This window comes from Dromiciops gliroides, chromosome 3 (genome assembly GCF_019393635.1).
Source record: "Dromiciops gliroides isolate mDroGli1 chromosome 3, mDroGli1.pri, whole genome shotgun sequence".
In the NCBI taxonomy this organism is placed as follows: Eukaryota; Metazoa; Chordata; class Mammalia; order Microbiotheria; family Microbiotheriidae; genus Dromiciops; species Dromiciops gliroides.
The window spans coordinates 160,463,949-160,477,944 of record NC_057863.1 but is presented as its reverse complement, the minus strand read 5'-3'; the positions used below and the strand labels follow the sequence as shown (position 1 = coordinate 160,477,944).

The window sequence follows — 13,996 nt, the reverse complement described above, 5'->3', positions numbered from 1 at the left end:
ATTTGCCTTCCTTCAGGGTGGTCTCAGTATACTGTGTGTGATTTCTTGATTTTATCCATCTCCCTTTAGCAGCATACAAACCAGATATTTGATTTGATTATTCTTTTACTGAGGAATGATGTCATGATCAGCAACAGGATCAGGGGTCAAGGGATTCAAGAATGAAGGAGAATGTGGAATTGAGTTAGTTTAGCAAAGGGAAGATATAAAAGGAAGAAGATGTAGCCAGTGTAGAGGTGATAGCCTTGGAAAGAACTGAGGTATGAAGGGAATGGAGATGAGAGAGAGGACAGAGAACAGAGTTAGGAGTCATAAGACATGGAGAAAGAATATAATGATAACGTATTATCATTAGTTCAAGAAATTTCAGAGTTCATAAGTGTGGAAGTGAACATTTGGTGGTGATGGCAAGATCTAGGAAATGACCTCTTTGCATGTAATGTAAGATAGAGCACAGGAATGGGTCATGAGAGTTAAGTAGATTGAGGATCTGGGAAGTTAGAGCATTTGAGGAAACCTCATTATGAATGCTGAAGTCCCTCAGTATGAGGGCAAGAGATAGGGAGGCGAAAAAACAATACTGTGACTCAGGCACTGAACTCATTGAGAAAGGAAGGAGCATATCCTTAGGGCTGATAGAGGATCTGGACTGAGTAACATATTTGGATAACATGAATCTCAGGAGAGGTTGTTGAAGGTGGTTGATGGAGAGTCTGACTGTATTCTGTGTTTTCTAATAGGAATAAACAGTGCTGGATTTGTAATCCATCATAGGTACCCAATAAATCTTTGACTGGTTGGTAATCCAACAATAATAACAGAGTTGCTAGTTTCTATCTTCCAGCATATTCATTCCCCTACAGATACTCTTCTTCATTTACAATGATGACTTCCTGCTGGAACCCATGCTTCACTTTATCCTTTCCACCCACTCATTTAATCCCCAACTTTGGTTAATCATGCTCCAAGCACTTATCTACCATGTCATTGGCCATTTTCTTCAGATGACCCCACTGCAAAGAGATGGCTATGAGGAGTCTGGCTTTTAGGCTGTTCAGCAAATAGCCTTCCAGGATTATTTTATCAGTCTTCTCAGAATCAATCATAGACTAGTTGGTTCATAAGAGACTTTAGAAGCTCATCTTCTCTTTTTACAAGAATTTAGACCTAAACCATTTATTCAAATTAATGGTGGTATACCAACCTAGGCTATAAATGAAGGGCAGAGAAACATTTTCTATTCTACAGAATGACTACAACACTGAAGTACGGGTCGTACAAATACATCATCTCCATACACTTATCCTGTGGGTCACAAGAGTGAATATTTTGCAGAACTGTGGATTATTTTTCAGTGCTAAGACTATCAGGCAGCCAAAAATTGCTCATATTTATTTAAAAGATATCAGGGGAAATTTTCTTCTGTCCCCTTCCTTCCTATAGGAAAAACTAATGATAGAGTCAAAAGGTACAGGCATTCAGTATATGGGGCTACTAATACTGGTCTTAGACCTATTTTGAGATCCTTTCATGAAAAGCAATCTTTGTACAAATCCTTAATAATGTTACTTGTTGCACTATCTGCCGATGTATTTTCCTATCATGCACAAGATCTAAAATTACCTTCTTTAAATTTTACAGCTTCGTAAGTCTGTTTTCAGCATCAGGGCAAGGAATCTTCTGGAAAAGGAGACAGCAGTCACAAAAATCCTCAGGTAACAATTAACAGTTGATTGCTACATCTTTCCTTTAAAAATAGATATATATTATATACCTACATATATACATATATAAGCATAATATAGCAAGTATATACATATATATATAAATGTGTATGTATATACATATATATATCCTGTACACATGTTAAAAACTCAACTTATTTTCTATGTATCTATGATCATTATAATTATAACAGCTTCTGAAAAGAAAGAATTTTCATTTTTTTTTTACTTTTACTTACAAACAAATATAACTAACATAATTGTGGTCCCTCCTCGAATATTATGTAATGAGCTCAGTGAGACAAAATTCAATAGTTCTTTATTATTTCTATATCTTTAAACTGTATTTAAAAGTTTTAAATATGGAGTAACCCCACAAAATGTTTACCATAAGAGTTCACTATCTTTACAATTTACCTGCTACTTATTTTGTGGGATCTATGGTATATCCAGGTATGTGGAAGCCATATATTGATAGAAAAGGAAACAATTTCTGTAGTAAAAGTGTGCTACTATAAGAGGTGTTTAACATAATTGAAAAGTTACATATCCTAGAATATTCTACTAAATGTTATAATTTGGTTACAGAACAAAAAGTTTTGAAATTTAGTACAGATAGGAGGAAAGTCAAAATAATCATGTAAAGTATATAAGTGAAATATTACATTCTGTAATTTTGACAATACATTCAGATGCATAACCATCGTGAAACAAAAAGTTTAATTATTAGCCCCAGATTATATGTATTTCAAACAAGTCTAGATATTCTTTTCATTACGGTCTATATTACATTAAGTGTATATAAATGTTAAAATTTTGGTCAAGGTATAACAAAACCTATTCTCCAAGACTGAAAATTAGAGACAGGCTATCTTTGAAGATCACAAAATTAGAGAAATCTTTTGGGTCATGAGGGAATTCTGAGCCTCGTTCTGTCTTCTTCCCTATCTCCCAACGGTTTCTCTACTAAGAGTTACCACTGCAGAGTTTTCTCCCCCACATAGCTCTTTATTATGGCCTAAAAAGCCAAAAATCAACCTGACAGTGTGTGATCTGCACAGCTCTGTTCTTGTACTCACCTTAAAATTATAGCATCTAGATATGCTAATCAGCCAGACAATCTTCTACAAATTTGTTCCCCATTCTGACCAAAGAAAGAGACATTTGTAGACAGCTAAGTGTTAGGCCTGAATAGCTTTTGTCAGGTAAAAGCAGGTGTTTATGGTAATTAACAGACACCATCAGATATAAGAGAGGACAGTATCACCTGCCTTTTATGCTCTTTGAGTTTTTAGTACAGTTTTCTCCTGTGTTATTACCTATCCTAGGCTTTGTAGCAACACAGCTGCTGTAAACAAAAGCTTAGCTACTTGTAGCTTAAAGATAAAAGAGCACCTGTAACTCCGAATTGCTACCAAACAGAAAAAAAAAAACCACAAATCCCATGTTAGTCTCCCATTAAGAGGTCTTGAGATTCCTTACCAAAGCCAATGGACAATGTACTTTTGAACTTGATAGCTGGTAGTATACATGTCAAAGCTAAGTAGGTAACAATCCCTGAGCAATATGGTGCAGCCAATATAATAACTCATATTGCTCGATTTTAAAGGGAACACTCCAACTGAGGAAATTATTTATTTCTTTACAGGTTCAGACCAAGGTATAGTAGGGCCTTTAAAAAAATGGACTTCCCATTTATGTGTTCCACAGCATTTGCATGTCCATTCATTTGTGAATACAATCATCATATGCATTAACAAAAATCCATTTGCATGCATACAGTAAAAAAAAAAGGTAATGAAATGTATCCCTCTCCAATTTTGCATGTGCATAAAATGACCTTTTTCCAACTTAACCCTTAAAGGAACAAAATTGCTGTTCTACATTGGGAATAACAGCAATGGGACACGTGTTGTAATGAAGAGTGGATTTCAAATATGGACAAACAAAGTGTCCTTTAGATTTCAGTGTGTGAGAAGCTCAGACTTTGTAATAACCACCCATCTCCAAACTTGGTTTAAGTGCTCCATGAGAAGCATCTTCCAGCTGACTGTAGTGAAGAGGAGTGGTGTCATTGCCCGAGCGGAGGGTGAGAGTATTGCTTTGCCATGATTTGCCCTTGCCACTGATTCTGGTGATTCTATTTAAGGAGTCCTCAGGGGCTTCCCAGTTATTACTGTTTTTTACTGCTTTAGTTGTCCACTTTCTCTCAGAGGGAAATGCATTTCAGTATGTCAAGAATTAAGTAGGATGACCGAAAATTGGGTACACAAGATTTCATGCACAAAAGAGGTCCTAAGGATGAAAAAATAATGAGTGCATCTAGACAGAGAAAGATGTTACACTGTCACTCACAGGGTACCATGGGATAAATATGTAAAGACATATTTCAGCATGAAAAGAAAGATATGCTTTTGTGTATCTTCATAGAATACTACAACACCCCAGTTTACCCATGGGTCATCTGTGCAAAGACCTGTAGGATGATGAGGCATTCAACTCTGACATCTAACCTAGTCAATACTGCTAGGCAATGGAATGGCCCGAGCACACATTACCAAATTTAGTATCATTTTCCAAAAGCTGTCTGAACCAAGATATTTCAATATGAGACCTGAAAACTCACACATTCTGAACATATCCAAAGCAATCTCTCTCTCCCTCTCCCTCTCCCTCTCCCTATCCTCCTCCCTTCCTTCCTCTCTCTCTCCCTCCCTCCCTCCCTCCCTCCCTCCTAACCAGGTAATTTGCAGCTCCCGAAGGTTCTAGCCAATCCAAAGCCTTCCCTCTGACCCTTACTCCTATGTCAAAGGGATCATAACTAGTTGAGATAGAATATGGAACTTACCTGCCAAAGCATGACCCAAGCTGTCTTTGGAATGGCCTTTTTAGAAGGGTCTGTTATATACCAGATGGTGGACATACTTGTAAATTCCTGCTACTGGGATGCCAATGCTAGTGCTTGAGCTCAACAGTTCTCAGCATATCTGTGTATTTGTTCCATGTATATCATAAGAAATAGCAATCTACAATTAGAAAAATGACTGAGAATCAGAAACTCTTAGGGAACAAGTGTTTGCTGCCTCACTGGTGGCCACTGAGGCCACAAAGTAAAAGTGTACATTTCTGAAATGAAAGCCACTGTAATTAAGTATGATTAGTCATTTCCAGAATATGTCTATAGTCTAGGCCTCTGGATAAAGGTTCAAGTAATGCTCTCATACTGTAAAAATGTCCTTTTTTCTAGGAAACACCAGGGAGTGAGGAAAGGAAAAGAATAACTTTGGATATAGAATTACCTAAAGAAAAAAAGGTCTAGATAGCTGAGAGCTCTACTCATAAATGAATACATTATACAGCAAGCCATGGGTATAAAAAGGATATGCTGTTGTCATTGTGTCCAAAACACTCCAAATACTACCCTAAGTTTCTTTAAGTTAGGGGAAAAAAACTATCTTTAGAGTTGTCAGGACAATTGACCCAAAATATTTCAGACCAAAATATATAGCTTCCCTGAGGCAAAACTGTGAAGCAGGCAGTTTCTCTTTGATACTCCCTCAAGGATCTTGGTTATTTTATGTCCTCTTAACACCCCTGATCAACCCCTAGTTAGTTGTCAGGTCTTATCAAGTTTATCTCATTAACCTCTCTCATTATCCCCTTCCTTAATACTCCTACTGATGTCACTGTGGTTCAGGCCTTCCTTAACCCTCTTCTTAACTACTAGTTGGTCCCTGCTCCATCATTTCTCCTCTCTAGTCTTTCACATAACCTAATGTGTAATCTGATAAACATGTCTGACCTTAGCACTCTCCTGCTCAAAGATTTTCTTTGGCTTCCCACTTTGTACTAAATCAAATAAAAACCATTTAGTCTGATATTCAAAGCCTCCCACAATCTGTTTCCAAGCTACCATCCAAGCCTTATTTCACATTCCTCTGTTTCCCACACTCTGTATTCTGTGCAAACTGAACTTTTAGCCATTCTACATATACCTAAGTCTTCGCTGATGCCTCTAGCTGGAAAAAAGATTTTCACATTCAAATTTCTCAAATTTCTTCATAAAGATGTTTCCTTTGCACTTAGCACATTTTGTCCTGAATTATACTTATGCATATCTTTATTATCTCCAAGACTTGTCAGAGTACCCCTTATACATTAAGTGATAATAACTTTTATTGATTTCTTCTGATTCTTTATCATTAAGATTTATTTCTGTGTCTCATTTTTGTTCTTAATTGGCTGTCAACTGCTAAGGTATTACCTGGTAATTAAGGTTATCAGAAAATAATCAAACTGTCACCCTTGCTAAAGGTATCATATTTTAAACGGGACTCAAAGTTGGAAAGGCTCTTAAAACACAAAGGAATGGGACCATATTGATAGAATGACATGTGGTGAGGTTGATATTTGGGGGACTATATTCCATTTGCTCTTATTTCAATTATTTTTTCAAATTAACAAACATTTATTTTATCTTTCTCTTACCTCTCCTCCCCATGGGAAAACAAAACCTTTCACCTTTTACCTATGGGGAAAAACAAAACAAAACAAAAATATCTTGTAACAAATATCCACAGTCAAGCATTCTGGGAATATGTGCAAAAATATGTCTCATCCTACATATGAGGGATTAAATACTTAATCCATCACCTTTTTGTCAGGAAGTGGGCAACAATGTGAGGAGGCATTGCTGGTGGAAGAGTTGCATGAGGAGTTGCAAATGGGTGGGTGCTTGCCAAACAACAAAACTGACAGTAAGCTTCATCACTCCGTTATTTCCATGATCCAGGCAGAGGAGCAGCATGGCTGCTAGCATTCTGGCTTTGGAGTCAGGAAGACCTAATTTCAAGTCCTGTCTCTGATTCATACTAGCTGTGTGACCATGGACAAGTCCCATACATTTTTGGCAGCCCAGGCAATTATAGAAATTTAACTTCCAGAGGATTTGTCCATCTATACCAATTGGTGTAGTGATTATCTTCATTACAATAATCAAATCACAGATCTAGGTCAAAAGAAAAAATAAGTAGCAGGGAGGAGTTGGGTTACAAAGGATACTAATGACCCTTTGCATCAGATATTTTGTGGACCTTAAGATGACATTTGCATACATGGAGACCATGTCCATTTTTCCCTAATAGGTGACTGATAAATCATATGAGCTCCAAACTTTGTGAATAAATGAAACTGAACAGAACCAAATTGTAATATTGGAAATTAAATTGCCTGGGTGGGTGGAGGGTGTATGACAGTAGGAAAGACATTTATTTTAGTTCTCTGATTTTTTATTTTATTTTCTATTAAAAGGATAGAGCTGGACTAGAACAGGGTACTAAACCTGGGCTCCATGAACTTGCTTTTTTTTTCTTCCCTCTCTGGGGAATGAGGGTTAAGTGATTTGCCCAGGGTCACACAGCTAGTAAGTGTCAAGTGCTTAAGGCCAGATTTGATCTCAGGTCCTCCTGAATATAGTGTTAGTTCTTTATCTACTGTGCCACCTAGCTGCCCCAACCTTGCTTTTTTTTTTTATTTCATCATAATTGGTTTCCTTTGTAATTTTTGTGTTAAGTGTTTTAAAACATTGTTCTGAGGGGCAGCTAGGTGGCGCAGTAGATAGAGCATGGGCCCTGGATTCAGGAGGACCTGAGTTCAAATCTGGCCTCAGACACTTGACACTTACTAGCTGTGTGACCCTGGGCAAGTCACTTAACCCCACTTGCCTCACCAAAAAAATAAAATAAAATAAACCAACATTGTTCTGAAAAGGGGTGCCAAAGAGATCCAGGCCACCCAAAAAAAAAGAGAGAGAGAGAGGAAAAAAATCTGAGTCTAGAGAGTTCCCAGGGTCCCTTTCACTTCTGTCTGAGGTTCTAGTATTTCCCAAGTTTTCTCCTCATTAATTCTAGTGAAATTCCTAAGCTTATGTGGGGGGAAAGAGAACTGGTCTTTCTAACATAGTCAACATCATTAATTAGTACATTATATAACTTCCCTGACCCCATAAAGGTAACAAATTATCCAAGGAGAGTGGAAAGCAAGAATAGCTTTTTAATGTTAGGTAAAATGCCTTACGTACTTTTATGTCTATTAAATGTTCCATTTTCAATGTAAGCCATCAGCTTTTATCTATTATAGGCAATAGTAATCTTCCAAGTCCTATAAAAGGCGGATACTTCTACCCACTTTGAGGGTTCAAATTCCCAAATGCGTGTCATTATTTGAAGTGGAACTCGTAACATTCTTTGTAATGGAAGGGGCCTGCTTTATAAATTGCCACAGACAGGAAATTCAACCCTTTGAAGGAGAAAGCTGGTTAGACATGCAGTGCACCTCAGTCTGGAATTTGTAAATAACAGCGAATTCTGTCATTTCTTCACCTTAGCATCTGTGCATTCTACCAATTTGTCTTTTCAAGTTAATTCTTATTACTATCAATACCAAACCACTACTAGATAAAGTAAATCTTTCTTTTTTTAATAAGAAAACATCTATGGCATTTTTACAGAGTTTGAGAGGATCATGGGTCTTGGATATAAGTGTGGGTTTTCACTTGGTACAATCATCTGTCTTGTTTTTGAAGACTTGTCTGAAGTGTATTGTGAGAGAGATGGTGTTTTACTGCCTAAATTATAAATCCAAGGGCACTATTAAATTCCCTGGTATTCTGATTTAAAGAGTGTTGTTCAGCTACTCCAAAGAAAGTGTTCTTCAAGATGCAGTGACCTTTTCAATATATCACAGGAAATCAAGAACTTGTAACAGTGTGCTTTCAAACTCATCACCAAACCCCCTCATTTCTCTACAGTGTCATCAGCTCATCTATTGCAGGATGCCAAGCATGGGGGTAATAATGTATTATTTCTCCTGTGAAGAAATGGATACACTAATATATTGATGGAAAATAATTAAGAAATGTAAATGCCTTGACAAGTTCCATACTGCTTTGTATGTTTTGCCCAAAAGTGCCTCCATCTAGCTAAGACATCTTCTGTGCTACGTAGTGAATTTTCTAATATTCATAATGACATATTTACAGTTCTAAAGTATGATTGATTTCATTTGGCTTTGTCCAAATTAACATATTTCTCTCCAACATTTGTATTAGTGTAAAAGTCTAAGGAAAAGAAGTTTGATCTCAGGATAATATTTAAATCACTTTATCTCAGGTCAACTCCTTTTTTTAATATTTTCCATTTTTAATATAATTAAAAGAGGCAGTTGGGTGTAGTGGATATAAAGATAGTTATAAAGTGTGGGTGAAGGATGGGTGTTTAAGACTCACCTCCAACAAAAGCTGGCTACGTCATCCTGGGCAAATCATTTAACTTTTTGATGCTTTTAAGCAATTCGCTAAGACTGTAAATAACAGAGCAATTAATCTGCGGTATTAGAAGAAAGTTCTTCACTTTCTATTGTCTATAGCAATGAAATCCCACCTGCTTGCTTGTTCATTTTACCTACTCCTTAGGTTACTAGTACAGAATTAGCAACTTAAATGTGTTTAATGCATTATATTATGTATGTAATCATGGCAGGGAAATAACTTGAGAATTGTAGGGGGACATGGGATCTCTGACCTATTTTGGAGATAAATACCATAGAAAATAGAAGAACCAGTGAACCAATCTTGTCACTGATGACGAAACTCTTTCTTTTCTATGCCGAAGACCTCAAGTAGCTTGCATAACAGATGCATTCACAATTATGGGTGCAAGTCACATCAAGTCAAGAAGCATTTATTAAATGTCTTCTATATGTTTGGTACTGGGATGCCCAAGACTTCTCCAGGAATATTCACCATGTCGGGAAACAAAAATACAAAAACAAAGCAAAATCCAGCTGAGAACATTATGCAATTGTAAGCTGGCCTGCTGTGCCACATCTGGCTCTATTTTCTTCCTGTTGACACAATCAACCCCACATCCACAGTTTGAGAACCAGTTTAGTAACATCAGCCCAGAGATCCTATGTCTAACTGCTTTTGTCTGCTGGCAACATTAATGTAGAAAAGGGGCTGATATACTTATTAGGATTGCTTGATTCAGCTGCTTCCTTCTTGTCTTCTCTCCCTGGTTGGGATAATAGCAGTGCAAGTTCAATAATAAAGAACCATATAGAAGGAATCCAAACAAACTACTTTCACTGAACATCTTTGACGTTTCTAAATGACCACCAAACTATTCCTAAACAGATTAAATAGCTATGGTATAGGTATATGATATATGATGTAGCTATATGAATGAATATGAACATAGCAAATATGCATATGCGAATAAATAACAATATCTGTTTCTATGTATCTATGTATATGGAGAAAAAGAGAGAGATTAATCGTAGAACTTATTTCTCTGAAATGTACTCCCTGCTATCCTTGCAACAGTTATTGAATGGCCTATTGCCCTCAACATCTTAACTGCTAAGCACTAATTTCCCTTCTTTCTTACCCAACTGTGGCCACCTCAGCCTCTCCTTGTAATTCACTAATGACAATGAACACTGACTGCTGCTTTATGCTAACTACTAGGTTTTGGAGCCCCTTGTCCCATCTTTCTGTTTCCTTCAACTCTCAACCCCATGCTTCTCCCTTCCCTACCCACATCGATTCCATCATCTTTTCTTGTAAATCAAGGATACTTATGTCACTCCATAGAATTTAATATAATAAAGCCTCTGAAGGATAAGTGGGGAAATGAATGCTCCTAACAATATAATTTGGCAAAACTATGTTACTGTTAGTACTACAATCAAACCCAATGGGAAAGTAGGCTGGACATGATAATAAACATGTATTCTTCTGTGGCTAAAGTTTAAAAAGTCATTTTTACAAAATTTATTTTCATGTAAAAGAAAGGAAGACTGTGTCACAGTTCACATGACTCACTGGATAAGCATTTTGTTGCTTTGGTTTGGTTTGGTTTGGTTTTTTTGCAGGGCAGTGAGGGTTAAGTAACTTGTCCAGGGTCACACAGCCAGTAAGTGTCAAGTGTCTGAGGCTGGCCTTGAACTCAGGTCCTCCTGAATCCAAGATCGGTGCTTTATCCACTGCGCCACCTAGCTGCCCCTGGATAAGCATTTTGAAAATGAAATTGAATACTAAGCTATTTCCCCAACTCAGCATTTACAGGTTTTCTTCTTGCCTATTCCCTCTAGTTAAACATGAACACTTAAACCATCCTAGACCAATGATGCTATCCTATTTTCAAGACTTCTCTATAAAAGAAGATTCTGATATCTTGTCTCAATAGCCAGATTTTTAAAGTATTCCTTCCTAGGTAGTAATATATTAATACCACTTAATATAAGATTACTATCATGCAACTTTTTATCTTCTGCCTAATAATTGTAGAGGAGTTGTATAATCCCTCACAGTCTTCTCCACCAAAAGATACCAATTTACTCTTAATGCAACCTAATAGTAATGTCACATAGTCCCAATTGGCAACAAAGAAAACACCCTTTAAATGTGGACAAGTCAGTATTCTTGACCTCTCTCCTTTGCTTGGGAAAGAAAAAAAAATTGAAAAAAGGTAACCAGCCCCATTGGACAAAACCTAAGAAGCTTTGTCTGCCCTTTTGTTCCTGTTAAGTAGCCATACATAGAAATCTCCTTCAGCTCTTGAAGTGACTAACAATTGGGAAAAAGGTCAAAATCTTGAATTCGCTTGAGGTCTACCTACAATGACATGCTTCAAAGGTCAAGCTTTACATGAAAGGGCATGGCTTGTATCATGCAAGACAGTGAGTGGATTATGGCTATGAAGAGAATCATTGAAGAGAGAAGTTAAAAGTGACCTTCTCCTAAGGAAGAATTTATCTAAACTTAACTGCCATGAAGATATATTGTGGGAAACAATCTCCACTGGCCTTTTGAATTTAAACCAAAATATTTGTTTTTCAGCTCTGTAAGGTTGGAGAGTTGGTTCTTTACACAAATACCTACTATAGATGGGGATGATGTAATTTTTTTTTTTGGTGGGGCAGTGAGGGTTAAGTGACATGCCCAGGGTCACACAGCTAATAAGTGTCAAGTCTCTGAAGCCAGATTTGAACTCGGGTACTCCTGAATCCAGGGCCAGTGCTTTATCCACTGTACCACCTAGCTGCCCTCTATGATGTAAATTTAAAGAGTAATCATACAGAATATTTTGATGCCTCATTCCAAACACACAAGGCATTATCCCCCATACCTAGTATGTACTCCCTCCCCATTTCTATCCTTTGGAATCTCTGGTTTCTTTCCAAATTTACCTTCTATATAAAAGGGTTACCTTTCAAGCATTACCTTCTATATAAAGCCTTTTGTGATTTCCATAGCTGCTAGTTCACTGCCTCCCAAAACTACCTTATATGCAATCTATATATTTTACATGTTACCTCCCCATTTAAAATATAAATTCCTTGAGAACAGGGAACATTTAGTTCACTTTTGTCTTTGTATCTCCCAGCCCTTAACACAGTGCAAGGTACACAGTAAACACTTAATAAATGTGTGTTTATTAATTCTTTGTTTGGTTTCAGGTCAAAATATGTTAGAGGAATCACAAGGTATCAGATACTTTGGAAAGAGATGGGAGGGAAGGAAGAATAGGTCTGAGTGGCTAGCAGACCTAAATAGCTGGTTCACACTAAGGTGTAATCAACCTCTAAACTGCATGAGTTGTTTTTTTTCCAGACCAAAGTCCTTAATTAGACATAAGGTTCAGGGAGTGGAAGGATGAAGACAATGTTAGAGATGTCTGGAATAACCAATTCATTCATATGTTTCCTATGTGTGTGTGGGGGGGTAAGGATACAACAACAACAACAACAACAACAATAATCAGCAATATAGCACTTTAAGAATTGCAAAGTATTTTACATGTTATCTCATTGGGAGACTCACAACAAACTTCTGAAGTAGGTGCTATTATTCCCATTTTACAGATGAGGAAACTGAGGCTGAGAGGTTAAGTGTTATGCCCAGGGTTACATAGCTAGCAACCATCAGAGGTGTGATCTGAATCTCAAATTTTCCTGCCTCCAGGGTAGGAAGTTGTTCTAAAGTTCTTTTGATGTGGGAAAGTCTATTTGGCTTGAATTTTGCTTTGCCCTAGCCATTTTACCTGGACAAGAGTTATATAGTCACTGGATGTGGCAGTGAAATGGGCAAAGGATTTTTATTCTCTTCCCCACAAAGCAAACTTTGCAGGTTGGATCAATTATCTGTTCTGTGCAAGGCGTACCATTATATTTGAAGCTTTAAAAGACTCTATTGTCTGTATTTATCCAATAAAACATTCTCATCTCATTCACCTCATTTTCTCATTACTCTGGGATATGGACCTACTGCTATAGTCAACATATGTTAGCCACTGTTCCACCACAGTTTGCTTGTTTCTGCCTCTGTCCTTTTATACATTATTTTTTCTAACTGGCATGCCTTCGCCCATGCTCTCTGCTAACCCATTCCTCTGCCCTCTTCCAGAACCTGCACCATTCTCCCTACTAGAGGAAACTTTCTATGATTCATCCTTCCTAATCCTATGCAATCTTCTGTGTACACTAGTTTTACAGGATTAATGTGTTGCACAGTCCATACAACAACCATTTGATAGAAATTGTTTCATAAAGGTATCTTCCATTGTTTCATGTGTTTGCATTCTATCTTCCCAACTAGTTAGTCTTTATTCCATAAAAGCAGGACCACAACATTCTCTTTGGATTGTCTTCCTCTGCACCTACAGTCCCTTGTTCTTTCCTGTCCACTTCCCAACACACATGAACACACACGAACACACACACATACCATCTTGTACAATACCAAGTTACAAGTAAGTTTTCAATTGACCTTGTTGATTCATGGGTGTGGAAAACAGGTCTCAATTGAAGTGACTGATAAAGTGCTCATCACATCTGAAAAGGTTTCTATCCACCTAAGAGCACTTAGAAGGGAACACTAGGCAAGCCTGCATCTCCAGAGTCTGAGTAGCCTAGAGAGAAGTCTAGAGAGAAGTACTTAGTGATCATAATAGCTGAGTGTAATTTCTAAGAACCAAACTAGTTGCCAATGAGTATGATTGCTGCCCATTAAAATGTAAATTAACAACAGGAGGCAGGAAACAAGTCTTCAACAGTACTCCTCCCTCCAGATTCTGGACTAAAAGCCCCAAATGTGCCAACTAAATCAAACTGGATTAGATAATTACAAATCCCAGTGGACTTAAGAAAATATGTATGTATATATATATATATATATATATATATATATATATATATATATATATATTTAA

At 37.1% G+C, this 13,996-nt stretch overlaps 1 protein-coding gene across 1 annotated transcript in view; it reads left to right on the top strand.

The window, feature by feature from the left end:
- The window catches only part of NALCN (sodium leak channel, non-selective), a 582,828-nt gene that overhangs the window by 495,272 nt on the left and 73,560 nt on the right, over positions 1-13,996 (top strand). The window contains 2 exon segments of the mRNA XM_043993194.1: positions 1,642-1,715; positions 3,373-3,384. Of these exon segments, the coding sequence (XP_043849129.1) occupies positions 1,642-1,715; positions 3,373-3,384 (86 nt within the window).